At 43.3% G+C, this 24,669-nt stretch overlaps 2 protein-coding genes across 3 annotated transcripts; both read left to right on the top strand.

Annotated features, from left to right (window-relative positions):
* On the top strand, window positions 1–15,054 carry nrd1b (nardilysin b (N-arginine dibasic convertase)). 2 transcript variants are annotated; one of them, XM_070909623.1, is made up of 30 exons: window positions 1–197; window positions 655–919; window positions 1,067–1,148; window positions 2,119–2,272; window positions 3,160–3,233; window positions 3,325–3,420; window positions 3,691–3,813; window positions 4,478–4,535; window positions 5,216–5,289; window positions 5,535–5,604; window positions 5,958–6,035; window positions 6,189–6,309; window positions 6,681–6,739; window positions 7,348–7,402; window positions 7,768–7,872; window positions 8,356–8,479; window positions 8,746–8,832; window positions 8,955–9,074; window positions 9,683–9,734; window positions 9,830–9,980; window positions 10,289–10,416; window positions 10,622–10,784; window positions 11,069–11,100; window positions 11,424–11,562; window positions 11,889–11,936; window positions 12,029–12,081; window positions 12,169–12,252; window positions 12,354–12,561; window positions 12,773–12,862; window positions 13,179–15,054. In XM_070909623.1, the coding sequence occupies exons 1-30, from the start codon at window positions 13–15 to the stop codon at window positions 13,401–13,403; spliced, it is 3,303 nt and encodes a 1,100-aa protein (XP_070765724.1). In that variant the 5' UTR covers window positions 1–12; the 3' UTR covers window positions 13,404–15,054. The 2 variants fall into 2 exon arrangements, with proteins under 2 accessions (XP_070765724.1, XP_070765723.1); XM_070909622.1 differs by having other exon boundaries at window positions 13–197; window positions 655–958.
* Window positions 15,055–16,421: 1,367 nt separating this feature from the next.
* Window positions 16,422–24,165, top strand: LOC139287870 (sterile alpha motif domain-containing protein 9). Its single transcript, XM_070909069.1, has 4 exons — window positions 16,422–16,549; window positions 18,098–18,794; window positions 19,013–19,295; window positions 19,736–24,165. Exons 2-4 carry the CDS (start codon window positions 18,108–18,110, stop codon window positions 23,362–23,364), a joined length of 4,599 nt encoding a protein of 1,532 aa, XP_070765170.1. The 5' UTR covers window positions 16,422–16,549; window positions 18,098–18,107; the 3' UTR covers window positions 23,365–24,165.
* The last annotated feature ends 504 nt before the right edge of the window (window positions 24,166–24,669 follow it).

The following is a 24,669-nucleotide window of genomic DNA, read 5'->3' as shown; positions in this document are numbered from 1 at the left end:
GACTCTGTCCAAATGCCTCAGACCAACAAGTCAGCGAGCAGCGGCAGTGTGCCAGGACAGGTATCTGCTCCAGACCAGGGTGAGCCGCCACCGCCACAGGATGCCAGGTCCCAGGTGGGTGCTGGAGATGGAGTTGCTGCAGAAGACCAGGGAGACCCAGAGATCAACAAATCACCCAGTGACCCAAAGAAATACAGGTGGGGAAAGAAAAGAGTCTGGTCTAAATGTCAGACAGGATGTCGTGATTTTAGCACAAATTCAAAGAGAAACTACTGTTAAATCTGTTTGATCCATGTGCTTATTGTGTGAACTGTGAAGAAAGTGATCTACTGTACATAAGCAATCTATACATCCATGAGGACGCTGCAGACAGGAGCTGCTAACAGCTGATTCAGCTGCTTTAATGGAGACCATGTGACAAAACAGGGCTCAAGTTATAGCCCACAGCGTATGTTACTGAATCCATGGCAACGTTATACTTCCTGTTTCCATGTACAGGGAAATTGTCACTTTGGACAGTGTTAATGAATGTAATGTAATATAATGTAACTGAACTACAGGTGTGAAAGCAACTTTTATATTATGCGTCCAGCTGGAGACATCGTGAGCTCCAGTGTTTGAATATTGATGCAGATCCTCTCCCGCTCTTTGCAGATACATCGAGCTGAGTAACGGCCTCCGAGCGCTCCTCATCTCCGACTTCAGCGGGGCAGGCGGGAAGGGAGGCAGTGAAAACGGAGAGGACAAGGGGGAGACAGAGGACGGGGCTGAGGAGGAGGAAGGCGAGGAAGAAGGGGATTCTGGTGAGGGGTCAGAGGAGGACGAGGAGGAAGACGAAGAGGAAGAGCAGGACAGCGACTTTGATGAGCTGGACGAGGAGAACGCAGGGAAGAAGAAGAGAGGGTGCTCTGAGAAGCAGGTGGGTGACGAGGTTCAACACGTCTCATCAGTATTAAATGTTTTAGAGGCAGTTAGTGTGATGAGCCTTTGTTCTTCCCCTAAATACACTCAGTCTGTTACGGCAATTATGTGTGTGTGTTACGTGTATTTGTGTGTGTGTTTGCAGGCGGCAGCTGCTCTGTGCATCAGTGTGGGGAGCTTCAGTGACCCGGACGACCTGCCCGGCCTCGCCCACTTCCTGGAACACAGTGAGTCCAGCAGAAGAGAGCCGAGTCTGAAAAGATGCTGAATGCTGTCATATAGTTCTTGTGACTGACAGCTGTCTGCCTTCATCATGCACTCTTCTCATCACATCACATTCAGTTATATATTTTGGATGTGACGTACACATGATATCAGTTAATCATGTGTTTGTCCTGTAATCATCTCAGAAGCTGCTGTGTCTTCTGTACGTTTATAGTTTCCTGCTCGTTGTGCTGGTGCATATGTTGTATATGATATACTGTGTATATATATATATATATATATATATATATATATATATATATATGTACTTGATCTAAATACAGAACTGTGCAGCTTGAAGGTACCCTGTGGAATATTTGACCACTAGTGACGTTTGGGGGGAATGTTTTGATGACTGAATCCTTGTGTTGTTTGAATCATGCACCCACACGGAGACGCACATGCATGTGTGTGACATTTACATCTGCTCTTTCACTGATTGAGCAAAACAAATGTAGACGTGTGTCGCAGGACGCACGGGCAGAGAAGAAGACGAGAAGTGAAAATGAGTGTAAATAATGCAGAAATTAAAATATTTAAAACATCAGCTTTCCAAATGTTTTATGAGGAAGGAAATGCATTCAACATGATTGTTAGAGCTCAGAAAGACACACACTGTGTTTTAATACAGTGACACTGAATGTAAATATAACTAAGAAAACTCCACAGGGCGCCTTTGTAACATACATATATATATATATATGAAACACAGAGTCCATTCGTACAGACGCCGGCCTGCAGCGAGCACATTAACCGAACAACAACCAAAAGTTTCATTTCAGCCGTTAATAAGCTGCAGCTGATGCAGGCTGAAAGACATTTGGTATCCGACACTAATGAATGAATGAATGAATTTGGCCAAACGAGTTTCTATGTTCCTGTTGTGTGTTAATTTCCTCTCCTGATTTTTCTTTCCCCCTCCCTGATGGTCAGTGGTGTTTATGGGCAGTGAGAAATACCCAGCAGAGAACGGCTTTGACGCCTTCCTGAAGAAGCACGGCGGAAGCGACAACGCGTCCACCGACTGTGAGAGAACCATCTTCCAGTTCGACGTGCAGAGGAAGTATTTCAGAGAGGCGCTCGACAGGTGAGGCGGCCGCTGGGAACACACACACCCACGATCATCTTGTGTCCTTGTTTTTCTGCTGCTACATTTAAAAACAACTCAGAATGGTCCTGAGCCTGTGGCAGAGCTCTAGCAGGTCCAGTATGTGAGTGAACCACAGGCCGGTACGCGGGGGTGTCCTGGCAGAACATCGTGAAGGCCAGCGTCCTGTTTGTGTGTGTGTGTTGATGGCAGCTCTTTGTGGGCCATCTGGCTGTCTGATGGGAGGTCAACCGGTTCATTAAAGATCACCACGAGCGCTGAGGCGCTCTCCAACAGGCCAACTGATGACTCTCTGTAGCCACGCTGCCACTGCTGCTGTTTGTAGAGCAGATTGGAGAGCCTGCCACAATGTTCCCTTTGTGTCCCTGTAGGACAGCAATGAACGAATGTTGTACTCATCAATTAATCTTAATTTTGATTAATCAATTCATTGTTTGGTCGATAAAATAGGCATCACATCTTCCAGAGTCCCAGGTGACGTCCTTTAAATGTCTTGTTTTGTCCGACCAACAATTCACAACAGATATTCAGTTTATAATATAAAACGGAGAAGAACCGTTGCAGAGACTGGAACCAGAAAACACTGATGGCACAAACAGTCAATTAATAAAACGACTTTGGATTAATCTTTTGATGACTAATCAATGAGTAGTGTGTAGTAGTTTTGTCCTGTTTGCAGCTGTTTCTGTTTGTTTCTGTTGGCTGGAGGTTTGACCTGAACATTTACACACTTCTGCTGTAGGAAAAAGAAAAAGATGAGAAAGCACACACACACACACACACACACCACTGTAACTGTGTGTGTGTGTGTGTGTGTGTGTGTGTGTGTGTGTGTGTGTGTGTGTGTGTGTGTGTGTGTGTTCCAGGTGGGCTCAGTTCTTCATCTGTCCCCTGATGATAGAAGACGCTATCGACAGAGAGGTGGAGGCTGTGGACAGCGGTGAGTCCACGCTGTTTCTAAGTGCACCAGTGGCCCTTCAGTCTGCTTCAGGTGACATTTTCACTCATTCACGCTCTCATTTCCTGTCCAGAGTACCAGTTAGCGAGGCCGTCTGACTCACATCGTAAGGAGATGCTGTTTGGGAGTCTGGCTAAACCAGGACACCCTATGAGCAAATTCTGCTGGGGTAAGAACAACACACACAGTCTTCAGATGTTAAATCCCTGAGACCTGTTTCATAAGACAAATACTTATGATACCCTTTAAGTCAGTGTGCGCTGTCTCTGCATGCTGCTCTTCCAGCTGTCCTCTGATCAGTTATTTCCCCCTTTTCCAGTAATGAAATTGTCATGTATTTCATTCTTAAGTGCTTTTTAAAGGTTTTACAAAGTCCTCTCTCTACGTTGATGGACCTGTCTTCATGGTTTGATGTCACATGAACATCTGTCCCTGTCAGGTAACGCTCAGACATTAAAGCACGAGCCCAGAGAGAAGCAGATCAACACCTACCAGCGGCTCCGACACTTCTGGAGGAGATATTACTCCGCTCACTACATGACGCTCGCCGTTCAGTCCAGAGGTACTCGCACAAACTCACCAGACATGATCACCACCGCAGGGGGTCTGTCAAGATGTCCGCCTTGTCTTTTTACCAGAACTTAAACGTAAAGTTTTTCCTAAATGAAAGGACATCTCTGACTCAGTTCTACTCTTCAGTCCACTGACTGTTACCATGCCTACAGTCGACTTATTAACGAGGTTTGGATGTTGACGAGCTTCATCAGTCAAAGCTGTGTGCGTTCTGAATGTCCGTTGTTGCGTCCATTTATTCCAAATGTGCTTTGAGCTGAATGCTGACAGACTGGGGACTCCGAGCTCTTGTTCTTAACAAGCTTGAATTGTATCATTATTATTATTAATTCTTCTTATTATTATCATTGTTATTATAAGATTTCTGTATAAAATGTGATGAAAGCTAATGTTAACATGCTAATGTCAGCATCCAGCAGCCAGCTGAGAAGCAGCATTTCAGTGCTGGGTCAGTGGTTGAGTCTCTAACTGTCTTTAACCACACCCCCAACAGTGATGTCACTGTGTACTGACACACCCTGAAGTACACTTGTACATCACAAAAACAAGGTTTTCAGCTGCTGTGAAGATGCCCTTTAATCTGCTGCTAACTTTAGCATGTTGGTGGGATGTGAAGCTGGAACAGTTGTGTTGACGGTGTTCTCGTTGTTTAGAGACTCTGGACACTCTGGAGCAGTGGGTCAGAGAGATCTTCATCAAGGTCCCCAACAAGTAAGACCACTACACACACACACACACACACACACACACACACACACACACACACTTCCTCACCCCATCAGTGTATCATGATGTACATCACATTGTTGTAGCAGTGATGCTCTGCAGTTTGATTGACGTCTGTCGGTACTCACCTTGTTGTAACTCCTCTCAGTATAACACAGCAGTACACGAGAGTCTTGTATACAAACTGCAGCTATACTGATATACTGCATAATATACTGCACATCAGCCACTGTCAGCTTATCGCTTATACATCAGCATCTGTACTTATGTTGGCTGATAAGCAACAAGAAATGTCAGTACAGAAATGATTCGTCAGTTAGAAACAGTGTCATAATTTGTCCACCAGAGAGAGTCGGCAGGTTTATTTGTACACTGTAAAAAGTCCCACAGAATGTATGTTGGTTACAATGAGAACAACACATCTGAAGGATCCATATCATGATCGTTGTGTTTATCGTTAAGTGTTGATTTAAAAATATCAGATGTCAGATTTTGTTGAAGGCCCAAGTATCTAAAACTCATCATCATATGAAAACTCCAGCGTCAGTCTGGCTGTCATCCAACAAACGTGTATATGTGAAGTATTACACAGAATAAAAGGGAAAATAGATCAACAATGATAACCGCACAAAGACGAAACAAAATGAAATCTTTTTTGTTTCCAGCGATGAACCTCGAGCCGACTTCTCTCACCTGCAGCAGCCGTTCGACACACCAGCCTTCAACAAACTCTACAGAGGTCAGACACTGTCTGTTTTGTTATTATTACTATTATTACTGTATATTATAGACCCGTAGTCACTGATATTTGTAGAATTCTATAACCCTGTAATATATTTTGGCACTTGGCTGCTCCATCCTTTGTGTTTCCTTATCTGGTCTGTTGCTTGGCTGCTGTAACACCTAGTTTACTGCCTGGGGATCTGGCGGTAAACTAACTTATGTCATTACGTACATACTAATACATTAAGCTGTGTGTTGCAGTGGTTCCTGTGAGGAAGGTTCACGCTCTGACCATCAGCTGGGCCGTACCTCCGCAGGGGAAACACTACAGGTGAGTCAGAGTCCAGAGCCGCTATAAACCCTCGACCAATGAAAATACATATAAATGTACAGCTGCAGCTTTAAAGATGTTCTTCTTCTTCTAATAAACAAAATCCTGAAGCTTTCTCTACATAACGTCTCCCTGCACAGAGAAGCTGGATGAACACTGAACCCAACATGTTCTTCTCATTGTGTCATGAACCATTCGTGACGCTGCACCTCTGCAGTGAGGCTCTGTACCTGCGTCTCCTCCTGCACCCACCGAGCCCGACGAATCGCAGTCCAGCTGATGTACTGACGCGTCAAACTGTGGCCTCCAATCAGAACAGACTTCACAGAGTGTGTGTTTGTGTTTCCTGTCAGAGTGAAGCCTCTTCATTACATCTCCTGGCTGATCGGACACGAAGGAACCGGCAGCATCCTGTCTCAGCTCAGGAAGAAGTGAGTCAAGAAGGAATCAGCTGGTTATAAACCGGCAGCAAGTATTGACTAAGAGCAGAGGACTCATGGGATATACTGTGTGTGTGTGTGTGTGTGTGTGTGTGTGTGTGTGTGTGTGTGTGTGTGTGTGTGTGTGTGTGTTGTCGTCGTCAGGTGCTGGGCTCTGGCTCTGTTTGGTGGAAACAGTGAGACGGGTTTCGACCAGAACACCACCTACTCCATCTTTTCCATCTCTATCACCCTCACTGACCAGGGCTACCAGAACTTCTACCAGGTCAACACACACACACACACACACACACACACACACACACACACACACACACACACACAGAGTCTTTTATTCTGTCTGGAAAATGTTAGAAAACTCACTTGTAAACATGATGTCAGCATTAAAACCGAGCAGAGAGTTTATTGATTACAGTTCATGTCTGAAAGGATTCAGTGAGTCTTTAAGTTGCAGCCAAACACATAAAAGAAGAACTTCATTAAATGATCTATTGACATTTTTAAAAAAGAAAGAAGCCGAGAGACGTCAGCCACGATGCTGCTGCTGGTTTTAACTTCACTCAGCTGTCTAAATAGTCACCAGCAATAAGAAGACGAAGGATGCCCAGTAACACAGCGTTATGTTCCTCTGTGCAGGTGGTCCATTTTGTGTTCCAGTACCTGAAGATGCTCCAGAATCTGGGCCCCCAGCAGAGGTCAGCCTCCACACAGACAGCAACAGTCCTCCCGCTCATCCTGCTGCACTGCAGTGTCTTTAAGATTCAGGCACACGTGTTAGAAACCTAGTTAACACTTCAATAACCTCCAGATATCAGACGCCCAAAGCCCCTCACTGTATTATTTTGTAATAAATGAAGATTTATTAGTTGTGAATAGTCGTCTGAAGTTGTCAAATATGGCAATATGGAATTGATCCGTAACTATAAGCTGAATGAATTTTGTCTTATGTATTTCTCGTCAGTATCTCCAGCATGGAGATCCTTGTTTATTATTGTTAAACTTCTTGCTCACTTTCCTGATGTAATGTCACTCCAGTTTCTCTGTTGTCTCGTGGACATGAAAGCTGCCTTAGAAGAACACCTCCAGAAGTTACTGTAGTGCACATAAAGTTGTTTTGAAAATATAGTTTCTTATTAATTTCCCACACATTAACTCACTGTTGACAGCAACAAAAAGGTGCTCTTTTAAACAGTGAAATAACTCCAGAAAGCCAACAGTAACACGTGTGCATGCAAACACTCAGATATTTGTACCTTTTTGTCGTATAAGATGTTATATTTCAGCAAACGTCTGTTTTTTTCAGGATCTATGAAGAAATTCAGAAGATAGAAGCCAACGAGTTCCACTATCAGGAGCAGGTGCTGCAGCTCAGACTCACTGTGCAAACTGTTTACAGCCGAATGACAGCTTCATCATCTTCATCTCTGTGATGATTCAGTTCTCCAAGAAAATCATTCATCAGTTTTTTATCGTTAAAGCTACACTAATAATATTAATGATGATGACAATAGAAATCATAGAGTTAAAATCCATTTTAACCTGTCAATCATCACTAATAATCAAGAATGTAGCATGGATGGTTTCTCCATGCTGTGCAGTAACTTTCCCTCCCATAATAATTAACTGGAGTTAAACAGAATCAAAATCAAGTGACACTTAATGACACCATTCAGGTGTGTTTTGACTGAAATGTAAATATGTGATTAAACGTCTTGACTGACAGACGGATCCCATCGAGTTTGTGGAGAACATCTGTGAGAACATGCAGCTGTTTCCCAAAGAGGACTTCCTGACCGGAGACCAGCTCATGTTTGAGTACGACTCGCAGGTAACCAGGACCGCAGTCCAGATCTGATCCAGAATCTGTCTGAGACCACCTGAGACCTGTTCCTGATCTGAGATCAGCACAGTGTGCCCATCGCTCTGTGTTCGAGGTGTTTTGGGTGTTCTGGATGTGTGTTCTTTACAATCTGTTTGTCTTTGGGCAAGAATGAACCATGAAGCTCGACTTAATCTCGCTTATTTCATATAATGTGATTATTATCACGTCATAATATGGAAATCAACTTGCAGATCAATAATCCATCATCAGTCTTTGTCATAGTATTGTCTTGTGCAGTCGAATATGTGACAGTTTCAGCAGTTACAGTCTTTGTTTTGGATGTTTAGGTTATCTTTCTATCTTTCTGAGGAAGTATACATTTACTTACTGTGTGTGTGTGTGTGTGTGTGTGTGTGTGTGTGTGTGTGTGTGTGTGTGTGTGTGTGTGTGTGTGTGTGTGTGTGTGTGTGTGTGTGTGTGTGTGATCAGGTGATCAGTGCTGCTCTGTCCCTGCTGACTCCTGACAGAGCCAACCTGCTGCTGCTGTCACCAGAGAACGAAGGTCACTGTCCTCTCAGAGAAAAGTGGTTCGGTACCTGCTACAGCATGGAGGGTACGACACACACACACACACACACACACACACACACACACACACACAATCAGTTCACATGCCAGTTGACGTGGATTTAAATATTTAATGATGCAGTTATTACACGTTGGACCTATGATGTAGAAGCATGTATGTGAGTCACTGCTGTAAATCTGCACACACTGGGAATAATTAACTGGCATAATTTACTCCTGGTGTCTGTTTAAATGACAGGAGGGTCTATTGTAATTATAATAAAGTTGAGTGTGTTTGTTTTGTGTCATCAGACGTCTCAGAGGAGTGGGCTCAGCGCTGGGCAGGAGACTTCGAACTCAACCCTGAACTCCACCTTCCTGCTGAGAACAAATTCATCGGTCAGTAAAAACACAATGTGAACATGACGGTCGACTGTACAGAAGAGTCAGCGCACAGATCAGAAGCTGGAGTTGAATAAAAAACATGAATGCTTTCGTTTTTCTTCCTCTTCGTGCTGCAGCGAGCGATTTCGCCCTGAAAACGTCCGACTGTCCGGACTCCGAGTTTCCTGTCAGGATAGTGAACAACGAGCGCGGCTGTCTGTGGTACAAGAAGGACAACAAGTTCAAGATCCCGAAAGGTGAGTCCAGGTGTCATGAATATCAGGGTCCAGTATGAAACGTACACAAGTGTGATGTGGACAGCAGGTCACCAACACTGAGAACGGACCTCTCAGTGCAGAAGGAGACGTCAGAGATTTTTCAGTGAGGCACAAAGAAGAGATTTCATCTTAAGAATTTCTAACGAGGTCATTGAACTGTTTTGTGGAAAAACCACATCTTGAAATCATTATTTAAAGCCGCCTTTTTGTCTTCAAACACGTCTGTGGGGGGGGGGGAGTCTGGGCTCACAACTTAGGCCTCGCTGCTGCCTCAGCAGGTTAAACAGCCCCATCTGGTGGACAATTTAAATAATTGCTGCTTTATAAAACTGTGACCTGAAATGAAAAATCAAAGTTGTCCACAGGTGCTGTGACATGAAACAGCAGGCGTGTTTGCACAGTTCATCATGTACCGAATCTGTCAGGCTGAACTTCTAGAAGAAGTCTGTGGTTTGAATGTTTCACCTCATATAACCTGAAGATGATTTTAAGAACCTGCTGTGCTCTCAGTGCATCATTCATTCAGCACTTCTGGTGAACAGTTTCTACCTGTAGTAAAACAATAAAATACTCATTCTGTCTTTCAGCTTATATTCGTTTCAACCTGATCTCCCCAATGATTCAGAACAGTCCTGAGAAGTAAGAGACCGTCGATGCACATGAACACAGAGCGTCCAGTGAACATCCAGCCTTAATTTGTCTTTCCGTGTTTAACCGCGTCGTTCCTCTTTCAGTCTGGTTCTGTTCGACATCTTCGTGAACATCTTGGCTCACAACCTGGCAGAGCCGGCCTACGAGGCCGACGTGGCTCAGCTGGAGTACAAGCTGGTGGCCGGAGAGCACGGCCTGGTGATCCGACTGAAAGGCTTCAACCACAAACTGCCGGTGAGGAGACAGCAGCTAAAGAGACAGATGTTCCCCTCAGGAGGTGGAGGAGACCAAACACAGAGCTAACAGAGAGAGAAGACTGGACTTCATCCATCAGGAGGACCGTGTGGATCTGTTACTGCTGGATGTGGAGAGAAGCAGCTGTTCAACAGCTGATATTCTAGATGTTTCTTCTTGTCAACAAATCAAATGCAGATACAAACCAGCACTGAAAGTATCCTACTAACAAGTACTGTGTGTGTATGCTGTAGTTGAGTAAATGTACTTGGTTACTGTCCACCACTGACGGCCACACTGACTTTCAGCTGCTGCTGAAGCTGATCGTGGATCATCTGGCAGACTTCAGCGCCGAGCCGGGCGTCTTCACCATGTTCTCTGAGCAGCTGAAGAAGACCTACTTCAACATCCTCATCAAACCTGAGAGACTCGGCAAGTACGTCTCTCTCACACACACACACACACACACACACACTCACCTGGATGGAGTGAGTATCTAGATGCAAAGTCTGCGGTCTGATATAAGAATGATACCAACTGCAGGTTCTCTGAGGGCTCAGCCGCCGCGTACAGAACGGGTGACCGTGCCGTCTTTGGGTTTCAGTCTCGGCTTGTTTTCCCTCCCTTTCCTCTGTCTGCAGGGACGTCCGCCTGTTGATCCTGGAGCACTGTCGCTGGTCCGTCATCCAGAAGTATCAGGCCGTCATGAAGGGTCTGACCGTCGATGACCTCATGACCTTCGTCACGGGGCTGAAGGCGGAGCTGTACGCTGAGGGGCTGGTGCAGGGAAACTTCACCAGCACGGTGAGACACACCAGCTGAGCAGTTTAAACAGTCGGTTCTGGTTCTGGTGTCTGTCCACACCGATAGTTCTGGTTTCATGTGTCCAGGTCTCCTTACAGAAACACACTGTCAGCAGTTTTAGTGGATTGTGTGGTTAATCTCTGAGTGTTAAACCCTTGTTGTTAAAATGAGTTATTGGACATCTTTCTTTGAACCACCTCCTCTCTCACAGGTCTCTTGTTATATTAAAGTTTCCCGTTTGAGAAGTTGAGGTGTAATCTCACACACGTTGTTTCCTCCAACAGGAGTCCAAGGAGTTTCTGCAGTACTTCATCGAGTGAGTATCCTGCTTCAATTCTGATCATCTGATAAAATACACATTCACTGTCTGAGCGGCGGTGCTTTTTAAAATAGACACGTGTTAAACAGTGATGTACACGTTTGGCAAAAAGCAATATTTCTAGACGTTTAACATCTCGGAGTTAAAGAACACTGAATGAGTATTTATTACCTTCCAGAAGAAAAGAAAACATCTGTTTTATTAACGTAAGAAGGATAAAAACTATGAGCAGCCAGTCCGTCTGTAGATTTAAACATTTTTGAAACTTTTAACGGTCAGTTTGGAGACTGACGTTAACGGTCCCGTCTGTCCGTCTGCAGTAAGCTGCAGTTCCAGCCTCTGTCAGCAGAGGTCCCTGTCTTGTTCCGGGTGGTGGAGCTGCCTCAGAAACAGCACATCTGTAAAGTCAAATCTCTCAACAAAGGAGACGCCAACTCTGAGGTCACCGTGTACTACCAGGTAGGTCGACCGTCACACCATCTCAAACTCCTGTTCGCTGAAGTTCAGTTCAGTGAACTTCACATTACAGACGCAAAATGGAGCCTGTTTATTTTCCTCATGTTTTTATCATGTTTTTAAAGGTTCACTTCACACAAATGCAGATTGTGTCTGTTTGACATTAATGATGAGTAATAATAGTCTAATGATATAATATATAATAGTATAACACAGTCACAGGGGACATTTGACTGCTTTAACACAGGACTTTTACTTGTAACAGAGTGTTTTTACAGTGTGGTATTAGTACTTTTACTTGGGTAGTTTATTGCACGCTCTTGTTGCAGTCGGGGCTGAAGAACCTCAGAGAGCACGCTCTGATGGAGCTGATGGTGGTGAGTGTTGACATGTCAACACATACAGCAGAAGTGTAACTGCAGCTGCAGATGAAGGCTGCTGTTAATCTGACTTCTGTCCGTCTCCACAGATGCACATGGAGGAGCCCTGCTTCGACTTCCTCAGGACGAAGGAGACACTCGGGTATACAGATCAGTAACATTCACTTTGTTCAATCACAAAACCTCGTAATGTAACTGTCCAGTACATCATCATCTCACCTCCCCCCAGGTACCAGGTGTACCCGACCTGCAGGAACACCTCAGGGGTGCTGGGATTCTCTGTCACCGTGGAAACACAGGCCACCAAGTTCAGGTGAGCTGACCTCTGTTGACCTTTCTGCATGTTTGTGTCTGTAGAGCTCCATTCCTTTTCCCCTGAAACGCTCCTCTTCCTCGTCCCGTTTGTCCTCGCAGCACAGAGTTCGTCGAGGCGAAGATCGAGGAGTTCCTGGTCAGCTTCGGCGAGCGTTTGTCGGGTCTGAGCGAGGAGGCCTTCAGGACCCAGGTGACGGCCCTCATCAAGCTGAAGGAGTGCGAGGACGCCCACCTGGGAGAGGAAGTGGACCGCAACTGGTTTGAGGTGGTCACACAGCAGTACGTCTTCAAACGGCTCAACAAGGAGGTGAGACACTCGTTAATGTCCGATTAATGATTAATTGATTCTGCGGACTGTTTGTAGAACGTTTTGTAACCTTTGGAAGCGCGTTGCAAAAAGCTGGAGACGTTTTCTATGATTTAGTATCTTGAAATTACAAGAAGAGATCTAGTGTGGCTGCAGGTCTCTGGTCCTGGTCCTGTTCTGTGGTCCTAACCCGCTGAGGTCTCTGCTGCAGATCGAGGCTCTGAAGCTCTTCACTCAGGAGGAGCTGGTCTCCTGGTTCCTGGAGCACAGAAACGGCAGCAGCAGGAAGCTCAGCGTACATGTAAGTGTGTTTGTGTTCACCAACACTTTAACTGACCTCCTTTCAATTGTACACACAAATAGTCAGAAGTACTTTAGTTAGAGTCAGAAGTGTCTTTGTACTGCGTTTTTGTTGAATCAGTACAGAATAATGTTTGCAGGTTAACAAGGTTAAAAGCAGCCACAGGACAGAGGGATGGTACTGCTCCTTTTAAAGAGCTTCCTTCTAGCGACATAAGCATAAATATTTACAGCCAACGGCGGCCATCGTTTCATCTCTGAAGACGGGCAAAGACTAAAATAAGCATCATGTTTAACACGCTGGTTTTCTCGGCCAGGTTGTTGGTTTCGGGGTGGAGGAGAACGACCCACCTGAACCGAGCGTCACCTGCGGCCCCGACAGCCCCGACAACCCCCCCGCCTCCTCGGCCTACGGTGAAGTGAGCGAGCTGACCTTCCTGCCGGCCTCCTCGCCGTCCCTCCAGGACGCCACGCTCATCACCGACATCAGAGCGTTCACCTCCTCCCTCCCCCTCCATCCCTACCACAAAATCCTCAGCTAGGTCACTCACTGCGGACCGGCGGGACGGGAACTCAGCTGAAGGCCTCCGGACTGTCTCTCTCTCTCTGTTGGAGATAATAGTAACCATGGGAACAGCTGGCGTTGATGTTTGATCCAGGAGGACTCTGTTGGGACGGACAGAAACTGAGCATGGTTGTTTTTTTGTTTTCTGTGAGTGGTTGTAATAAGGCTGCATTCACATCCTGTGGGGGAAAAAGTAAATCTGGACCCGTGTTTATCAAGCATCTCATGATCACTTCAGGAACCCTGCTGAAAGTTTCGCTTTGGAAAAATAAAGAAAGATTCGAAATGTAGAAAATAACACCACTTTTTATGTAGCATAACGGCGTCATGTGAACAGGCCAATAAGAAATGACCTGCTGTGCTGTAGGTTACAGTGTATATGCAAAACCATGACGCCAACAGTGTTCACTCAGACCTTATGGTGACTTTTACCAACAAGACGTTTGCATCAGGCTGTAAAGAGACATACAAACGATTTAAACGTATACAGCAACTCACCTTTCTCTGTGCACCTTTGCGCACAGGTGGGACAATTACTTATTCCTGTGATGTCGCCCAGTGTTACCATGTGAACATCTCTCTCAATGTAGCAGCTCCATCTGTAAATTTAAACAAATGAATTATTCAATAAATGAACCCACAGGTTTTCTTCCGTAACTTCAACCTGTGTTATCTGAGAGGCTGTCCCACAACTCCTGCACAGTTTCAGTCCTGATGCGTTCAGGCACAGTGTTGAATGTCCGTCACCTGTGTTCTGGCAGGCGTAGTTAGAGCCGTAAGAGTTTGATTCATTAGTGTAGAAACAGTTTCAGAGCTCCATGTTCCCTTTCACTGTGTCTTACTATAAGACCACGCAGCTTGTAGACATGATGCCTGAACGCCACCTCCTGCTCCTCTCAACAGGAAGTTAGGAAACCTCCGGAGCTCAGGAGTCATTTCACAAGTTAATCGAGTTCTCTGAGACGCTTGATAAATACGAGCCCTGAGCTTCTTCCTGGTACATGATGATTAACACTGCTAGAAAACACTGTTCAGCTCACATTTCAGGTGGAATATGATTGTTGGGAATGTTAGTTAGCGACAAAGTTACAGGGGTCATATCAAGGGAAACCGGTTCATCGTGAGAAATATATTACGGTGAAAAGGCTGAACTACAATCATGGCGTCTGGATGGATTTAAGTGAGTTTGACATACGTTTAAATTACGTGATAATTTTTCCGTTTTGCTTTCAACTGTGAAATAATTGGTACGATTTTTCCCAGGTAAAGTGAATGCAGCCTGACGACTCAGGGCTCTGGTTTAAATTAGTCTGTTAGGAAAGACGACAAGAAAGGCAGAACTACCATTTTAATGCCACTTCAGCCAGTATCACTGACACAACAGCAGCTATGTTTGAATTACGTACGAGTTTACATATACATGTTCACGCTGTAATAATGGTTGACGGATGTGAAGAATCCAATGTATGATAACTGTATCTGGTGGCCAGTGATACAAAACTGTGACGTGTTGTAACTCAGAATGTACTGCAGTAGTTTGTGGAGGCTGGAGCGTGCCACCAAATGACATTTTAATTCATTACATTTGCATTTAATTGACAATTAAAGGTACCTTAATTCAATACTTCATCAAATGTTTCAGTTGAGAGTTTGATTATTCTGTCCTTAAATCATAATAATAATAATTCAATAATGAAAAAGAAATGCCTTAAATTTGACAGTTTATTAGAGATGGTTGATTCAGACGCCCTGAAGTTTGTTTCCCTGCCGTGTCGTCGCTGTTTCAGTACATGAATCAAACTGAGTGAATCTCTGTGAAGCTTCACGTCATCAGTCACCTGGTTTTCTTCATGTGAGACGAGCTTCGGAGCTTCGGTATCATCCGCTCATCTCTACCTTCTATGACGTTTTTTTTTATCTAAAAGCTCGACACATGTTTCAGGAGATGTTGGGGTTTTTCAAGTCTCCAATTTTACTGCAACAATCACGTCCTAATCATAAGTACACTGAGTTCAAGAGTTACTGGTGGCTAAATATACAGCGTTTAAATATGAAGAGTTTGATCTGAAAAGACTTAACTTTGGAAAATAGCCCCTTGATTTCACTCATTCAGAAACTTTCCTTTAATACCTCGGCTGTGAATGCTGAAGCTGTATCGTCTTAGTATGTAGTGTAGTATAGTGTAGTACTATGTAGTGGAGTAAAAAGTACAATATTTCCCTCTGAGATGTGGTGGAGTAGAAGTATAAAGTTGTATCAAATGGAAATACTCAATTAAAGCCTACTTAACCAGTTACATTAAAGCACTGGTAACCAGCAGGCAAACTGGCACAGTACATTTAAACAATGCTGCAAACTACACAGACAGAAAAATACAGAAATACAGGACATTTAAACATCAGAAGAGAAGAGAAACAGACAGACAGGCGGAGGAGGTGTATTAGACTCCCGCCTGAAGATGAAGTCCATTGTGTTTTCTTCAGTAAGGTGAACTGGTCCACATCCATAATGTCCCTCTCCACCTGTCCCTTCTCCCTCCATCGCTGCTAGCGACTAGGTTAGTCACAAAACAACCACAGCTGTTAGCATTAGCCTCACTGGAGAACCAGCTACTTTACTTTCCTGGTTGTGTAACGGGGCCAAGAGTCCACAGACAGGCTCGCAGCTCGGAGCCTGTACTTAGACACACGAGTGCTTTGTTTATCAGGGTTTCTGCAGGTTCACCAACATTTAAAATGTGTTCTTCAATACAATTTAATACCCCTTTACACCATTACTGCCTACAGCAGCCAAGAGACGAGCTTTAAGACTTTAAAACATGCTGCTTACATGTTAAAGCAATATAGAATGTGTTAATACGCTCTGACAGGGGCCAGAAACTTGAACTCATGGGTCGGTGGGTGGGTGTGACACAGGAAGTGATGTGGCGGGGGCGGGCGGGTGTGTGTAGACAGTAAGGAGGGCTTTATTTTCACTGCGTAGTGCAGTGTTGATCTCAGCAACATGTCCAGGAACTAGACGACAGTGCAGTTAAAGTTCTGCTCACACCTCTGCTGGTCCAGGAGAGATGGTCTGAGGATGGTCTGAAATCCAGTGTGAGGAGGCGTTCAAGGACTTCAGAAGGTGAGAAATTCACTGGCTGCTCATACTTTGAATGCTTTGAGTGTAAAAGCTGAACAGTGACTTCCTTTATACCTCTAAAGAACTAAACTAGGTGTGTCAGCTGTTGGTAAGCATTTGCATGAAATCTCAACGCTGCCCTCTTGGTCATTATTTCTCTGACAAGAGCTTGTGGCGGGAAATGGCTCACGGGAGGTGAAGCTTTAACACACAGGCAGCTACAGACTAAACCACAGACAGTTTGTACGGATATATGGGTGGTGGCTGACGAGCACAGACTGCAGTGAGAAGATGGGTCACAACAATAGTGCACAGACACACCTGACCAGGTTACTATAACTATCTGCGGTGTTGCCATGTTTCAGTTGGACCGCTGACTCCGTGACACTAACTAGCTAACAGGTTAGCCAGCTAGCTGTATGGATGTGGCGTCGGTAGCTTCGTGTCGGTAGCTGATGAAGTCATTTGCAAACCGCACGAGGAGCAGATTCACCCGCCAGACCAGCGGTGGGGGTCCGCGTGACGTTTTTCTGCAGGGCTCCTCTGGCGAGTCGCTTCCGGTGCAGGCCCCGCCCCCAGGGCAGCGCCACTGTCAGGACAGGAAATGCGCCCAAAACTACAAAATAAAATCGTGTAGACACTTCCGGTGGAAGCGATTTATATTTAATTAGTCTACATTGTAACGTGAAAACTATTAATTCCTTAAATGTAGCGTACGTATTGATTTTGTCTGTTATGTCTACGTAGCACATAACTATGACAGTGTGGCAACGATCGATTCAATACTTCAGTATCGCGATTGATTTATTCTGTTAGTATTCTGTTAATTCACAGAAAAGCTTAAAGACTGAACAATTGGAGTTTAATCCTCTCTTTCTGTCTTTCTCAAGAATCACATTCTCCTTCATAATTTCCCTTTGACGAAGGGCTTGTTACTGACCACTCTGGATGTTTGGTGACACGAGGAGCCGACGTGTCTACTTGTACTGTAAACCTGAAGATCTGTAGAGCAGTTAAATAAATAATTTGCCTCTTTGTCGTGTTGTCAGCCTCAACATCTTATTATGTAGCCTATAATATCTATCATGTTATACACACTGTGGTTCCACCTAACTCTTACATACAGTACACTCCATTCTTAACCACCATTCATATATATAATAACAAAAGGCTTATCTTAAAATACACTAACTTGGCTCTGTGTTATTCATGGCATAATCAAAGTGAATTATTAAGTGCTTCATTAAAAAACAAAGCAAAAAACACACCAACTGACAAAATGATCGAATGTTCTGTTGCCCTTTATTCCCTCATTTTTTAGATGACGTTACACTACACAAGACGCTAGAATCAAACGTCAGCCTAAAGGCAGTAGTCAGATTTGAAACCCTTTTTTGCAACACAATGGTGATATGTACAGTTTGTTACTGCATTTTCTTCATTATCACATAGACGTCTGTAATATCTCTGACATCTTTCTTCTTAATATACAGTATTTTCTTATTGTTCCTTTCATTATTTTAATCAATTACTCAACTGTTTCCTTTTTAGTTGATCCAAAATGAGACGCTCAACCACAAAGCCACCACCTCGGATTCAAACATGGACCAAGGAAGACGTTCACCTTTGGCTAATGACAGAGGTCAAAGTTCATGAAACTTGTGCGGACAGATTCATTGAAGAGGAAGTGTCGGGAGACAGTTTAGTTGTCTTTGAAAAGACAGACATATTGGACTTGGGAATAAAACACGGTCCTGCTGTCAAAATCACATCTTATCTAGAAAGTCTGAAAGAAGGATCACAACATGAATCATCGTTCCCAGCATACGTGAAGAATTGGACAAAGGAACAAGTGACCCAGTGGCTACTGCAGCATGTGAAGGTATATAGCAAATATGCAGAACGGCTACAAGAGGAGGACGTGTCTGGAGATTGCCTTGTTTGCTTCAGGAAGCAGGATTTTCTGGATCTGGAGGTGAAAAGTGGTCCTGCTGTTAAGATTCTGGCAGAAATTCGTCAGTTGAACAACAAACCAGAACCAACGCTGCAACCCATCCTTCACACCAGCACAGAACAAACAGAAGCTCCAAAACTCAGTCAACCTGCACTGAGACTGGCAGAATCATCTAACAAAACTGAATCAAAAACAGGCAAAATGATGGAAAATGAATCAGAAAAGGCTCAGCAGCCACTCGAGAAGCAGCCTACGCCACAGAACCTGGGGGCCAGGAGAAAAGAAACTGTGTTGGTAAAATCTGTATGTTGTTTTATACATCATAATATACAATATACTTATTATTGTATCCAGCCTGTTAACTGAGCCTTTTGATATACAACAAAAACTATTTTGTTAGTGTACTTTTAGAACACTTAAAGGCACAACGAACTTTCAGGATCTTTCTGACTGTGGACGGTGATTAAAGTGTAAAGTTTACACTAAATATTTACTTCTGTTTCTTCCTGCAGACCACAGTCATACCAGACATATCCAAGGTCACTGTGGAGATCCAGAAAACCCTAGCCAACCTGGCAATAGAGGACCTAAAACTTTTTCATTTCCACTTAAAACAATACACTAAATCCAAGCATGAAGCTATTCCTCTGTGTAAACTGGAAGGCAACGACACCATGGACACCACTAAGATAATAACCGACCACTATGGGAGCGAGGAGGCTTTACAAGTCACAAAAGACATTCTAAAAGAAATCAATCAGCGTGATCTTGTTCGTCAGCTGGAAAAGAAGATGGGTAAGACAACCAATGAAATATTTTTTTCTGTATTATGAAATACAGGCAAGAAAAACCCCCAAACACACATACATATACACCGTCCTGCTGCCCCAAATACTCACTATAGCACCAAATGTGGATTCATCCACCGCTGAAAATAGTCCCCAACAAATGCACCATTTCCTCCTGTTTGTTTGATAACAACTACAGCGAGCAGCTGTTTGAGGAAATGACTGAGCCTTTTTAAATAAAACCATACATTTGGAAGGCGTTCAGTAGGACCCAATGGGCTGTGAGCTGAGAGGGAAGTGACTGATATGTTGTTGGTTTTGTCTTTTCTTTCATGGGATTTGCTGACAATAAGAAAAATTAGAACATCACCAGTCTTAACCTTTTAAGTTCAACAGAGAGTGTTTTTTGTTCTTTTATTTAATGCATTTATTTTGCTGTTCTTGCAGGTCAACAGGAGCGGCAGGGTCCTTCAAATGAGGTTTTGAAGAAAGAAGCTAACCAGGGTGACAAACTAAAGAATTTGTTAACTTGTGGTGGGAACTTACTGGACAACTATGACAGATTTGTTGTTGTTGTAAACAAGAGTAGTCCAGAACAAGTGCAGTATCTCCAGTTTTTGAGTAAGCTTAAACTGTTCTGTGTGTTAGACTTCGACCCGAACTCCGGTGCTCCAGGTGGACTGTGTCATTCATACAGAGAGTCAAGGGTGGCCAATCTGCATGCCCCATCACAATATCAAGGACAGATCGAGTCAGTGATAAAGAACCTTAACCTCTGCAAACAGACCAGCTGGGTCTTCTGCAATGGTAGACATGACCTTGACAGTGACTCAAACAAGGAGTTAGACTATAAGAACTGGCTGAGGAAATCTTGCAGAGATGTAGAGCAGTTGGTTTCATTTATTTGCAACCCTGAAGTTCTTCTCCGTGGAAGAAGTCTCATTATATTCCTCCTACTTTCACCTGTGGACACTGAGAAAGACCCAGTCTTTGACACCTACAAGTCCTTCATAAAACACACCGAAGAGGAAAGCATCATCACTATTTGTGAATGTCAGAGCACATATGAGAAATGGAGGGAGCTGATTCAGGAAAAGTGTGATTTTGACATTGACTGCCTTTCTATAAATGAACTAACCCTGAGTGAGATCAATGGCACTATCATGGCACTGGGACCATTCAATCAGTCATCTGGAAGGCTGCTTCCCTCTTCTGGTTCTAGTGTCGTTGTCCTGAAACAGAAGGATGAAGATTTCATGACTGCTCTGGATATTTTGTGTCTGAATCAGTGTGAAAATACATTTGATGAAAACAGTCCAGATTTTCATGCCTTGAGAATCAAAGTTGAGGAGGAATTCTACAGAGGAGGCAAAGTCAAATGGTGGAACTTCTACTTCTGTGACAAAGACAAAGAGAAGCCATTTGTCAAGAGGGACAAGCATAAAAATGTGAAGAAGATGATCAGATTTCAGTTGAGAGATTCAAAAGAGATGTGTGCTCTGCTCAATCTCTTTCACGATCCAGGCTGTGGTGGCACCACCTTAGCAATGCATGTAATGTGGGACCTCCGTCATGAGTTCAGATGTGCTATACTGAAAGACAACGTACTGCCAAAGACAGAAGTTGCCATCCAAGTCAGAAGGCTCATGAAACTTGAAAGTGATAAACCGTCTCCAGTTTTGCTGTTGGTCGATGATTCAAAAGAAACCGAGAATCCATACAATCTTGTGAACTGCATACATAAAGCTGTAGTAGAGGAGGGCTTAAACATAAATATGGATGGCGTACCAAACTGCAAAGTCATCATCCTTAACTGTGTTCGTTCCCATAGCCCAAAGGACCAATACAGACACAGTCCAACACAAAGTCAATACATTACTGCTTCACTGACACGAGAAGAACAGGAGGAGTTTGAAAAGAAACTCAAAGAGCTCCAAGAAACTCATGAAAAACCTGAAAACTTTTACAGCTTCATGATCATGAAGAGCAACTTTGACAAAAAATACATCGATGACATTGTTCGTAACACATTGAAGTGCTTTGATTTCAGCTCAAAGAAGGCCCAACTGTTTGCCTTTCTAGCCTTACTGAACACCTATGTGGCAGAGTCTGAAATCTCTCTCTCTCTCTCGGAGGATTTTTTCGGGATGAAAATGATCCGCTGGAGAGAGGACAGTGTGTTGGACAGAATGCAACCATATTCAAACTTTCTCATCATTGACACAGTTGAAGAATGGGGAGAATTCAAAGGAATCCGAATCCTTCATCAGTCCATAGCGTCTGCGTGTCTGGAAGAGTTGGAGAGAAGCTGCTATTTAAAAGTCAGTGATATCACAATGGAGATTCTTCACTGTGATCTGTTCTTCAGTGATAGAGTTGTCAAACACAGGTTCATGCTCTCAATTCAACAAATGTTGATTGAAAGGCAACGCAGAAAAGATGGAGATGGGAGAGAGCCATTTTCTCCTCTCATTGTCAAAATCCACAGCAAGCAAGGCAGACAAACTGTCCAAGAAATCTTTGTGAAAGCATCATCCAGGTTTGTGACAAGTGCGTCTATTCCTCAGGCACTGGCGAGATATTTGTACATCAATGAGCGTGACTTCCCAGAGGCGATGAAATTCGCTGAAAAGGCCAAGAAAATTAAAGAAAACCCATACACATTTGACACGATTGGGCAGATTCACAAAAGCCATTTAAAATCTAATAACGACAGGGAAAAGCAGGAGACATCATGCAATCCAGAAGACTTGCACGCAAACATTAAAATAGCGGAGAATGCTATCACAGCATTTAAAAGGGCTCAAGAGCTGGCAAATACAGAGGATGAACCTGAGAAGGAAGCTGCTGATGATGAGTCGGATGACTACCCCAGAAAGTCATACAGTGTTTATGGCTATGTGGGTGTGCTGGAAATTGCTTTCCTGGTCTTTGAGATATTGAGCAGATTGCCGTTCTTTGAGGAAAGTGATCCAATGAAGAAGAAGTACTTGAAGAGTTTTCTGCAAAAAGCAATCCCGATCACCAGCGTGTATAAGGAGGACAACAAGGTCAACAACAGATATGTGGAGATCGTCAAAGAACACGAGCAGTTTCTCCTCAGTTTGAAAACGGAAGTAAAAGAAACGTTTGAAATTCTTGACTGTTACTTCACGTATATTAAAGCAAACAGTTCAGAATTTGAGTCAAAGAATCGTTGGGCCGTCTGCGGTCATTTTAAAAGGTATGTAACTCTCTTTTGCACCGCGCCAGAGGAAATGAAAAAAGAACAACAAAACAATCCTAATCTCAATTTGAAAATCTACATTGAAGAACGAAGACTGTTTCTTGAAGAGAAACAAGCAGATACATTCACAGGGATTCTTCAGCATTTGGACAAACCGGCCAAAGAGATCGAGAGGATCACAGAGGGCTACGCATTCTTGCAACAACAACAACAATTTATCAACAAAAAACAAAAGACAAAGGAAACAATCAATTACATTTTGTCAAACATAGTTCTTTACCTTTTGAAACCAAAATCTAAACACGTGAAGAGTTACAGCCACCTCTCTGCTCTCCTCTTGAAAACTCTGCAAGATGTAGGACTTGGGTATCCCTTCCCAGACCCGTACTACCTGGCTCTGCTGTTATTCTGGCCAAGTCCAACTGAGGAAAACACAGAAATTGCGACATATGTGAGAGCAATTCGAAACTCATCGCGCAAGCGCCTGACTTTGTTTCCAAACAGGAGCACTGTTGCCCATCTCTACTTGGGGAAAGAAGAGGGACTCAAGAGGCTTGTTTCGAAACCCCAACTTGATGAGAATTTTAAAGAGATGCGCCGTGATAATTTGGCACAACTTTGGCGGAATGGAGATATATTTAAAGACAAAGCAATTATCAGCCGCCTTCATCGAGTCAGTGGAACCACTGAGCAAGGAGAGGTGTTTGCCAATTATGGAAAACTGAAAATCCCTGTGCGTCCAGCTCTCATTGCTGGTATACAAAGTGGTTTCAGCACAGAAAAGGTTTCTTTCTATCTTGGTTTTGCTATTAACGGACCCCTTGCTTATGATATCCAGTTTGAAAACTAAGGCAGGTAATTGTACAAACAAGTGCAACACAAGTACTGAGACATGAACTGTACAGCGTGAGAAATAGGTGTGGAAGCCAGAGACTCACTGTGATGGAATCTCAATCACCTCAAATGAAACTAGGGCGGATTCCAGGTATGAATGCCAAAACTGTAGCTCTAGCTGTATATTTATATGTGTATATGATTTTATATTCTTTTTTTTGTTATTTCATATTTTATTAACATTTTTATCCCCTTTCTGAGGTTTTTTTTGTTTTTGTGACACATTCACCAAACTGTGTCCTATTTATTTCTCTACAAGTGAGAAATGAACTGTAACTGATAAGACTGCAGGGTTAAATGCTAATCATATATCTCTAGCTGTATATGTGTTTGTTTTTATATTTTTTAATGTCATTTCATCTTTTTATCCACTTTTGTTGTTTCTGTTGCCGATTCACCAAACTGTCTCTGATGTATTCATCTCGAAGTACAAATATCATAATACAGTTATAGTACAGTGAAAATGTACTATTGCTCATTTTTCTCAGAGACAAAGAGATCAAGGAGCCCTGGAGCTCCCACATCCTAGTTGAGAAACATTGATCTACCACTCAATCATTTTTTTTGTTTGACTTTATTAACATTATTAAACATACACATTATTATAAACATTTGTGACAGCCTGTATTCTTCAGGCCTTACTCAGCAAATAAGAGTAAAGGTGAAAAGAATGGGATCAGTATCTTATGTTATTGATTGTTGTGGAATGGTTGTATGTATGATCATAAAATATGCAATAAATCTTGTGTATTGTTTTGATTGTTGTCAGTAGTATTTCATCATTGTAACCATGACTAGACATTAGACATTTGTAGTATGAAGTCTGTGACACTTTACAGCAGCCTAAGTATGTCAACCTGTGTACTTCACAAAAAATACATCACATGGGGCAAGAAACACAAGCGATGCTGGATACTTAGCTTTGTGTAGCAAAGCATAATGACCTGAGCTAATTTCTTGTTTAATCTTGCATCATGACGCGTTCATACTACTGGTTTAGTGTGGTGATATGTTTGAGTAGTGTGGTCGAGGACTAAGTCGCTGTAGTGGTATGTTTACACCAGCTTTGGTTTGGTGTTTTCCTATTGGCTTCATGCAAATGAGCTCTCAGGTAGAGGCTGATATTGGAAATGATCTTTTAGGTATCTAAACATGTTGTAAAAGCCCATTGATGTTAATTGTCTATATAAATTATACTTATAAATTATCTCCCCAACTTTATGCAGTTAAGCATTAGAGATGTTCCTACTAAAATGTGCAG

The sequence above is a fragment of the Enoplosus armatus genome, chromosome 7 (assembly GCF_043641665.1).
Source record: "Enoplosus armatus isolate fEnoArm2 chromosome 7, fEnoArm2.hap1, whole genome shotgun sequence".
NCBI classification, from domain to species: domain Eukaryota; kingdom Metazoa; phylum Chordata; class Actinopteri; order Centrarchiformes; family Enoplosidae; genus Enoplosus; species Enoplosus armatus.
This window is presented reverse-complemented; position numbering and strand designations above follow the sequence as displayed.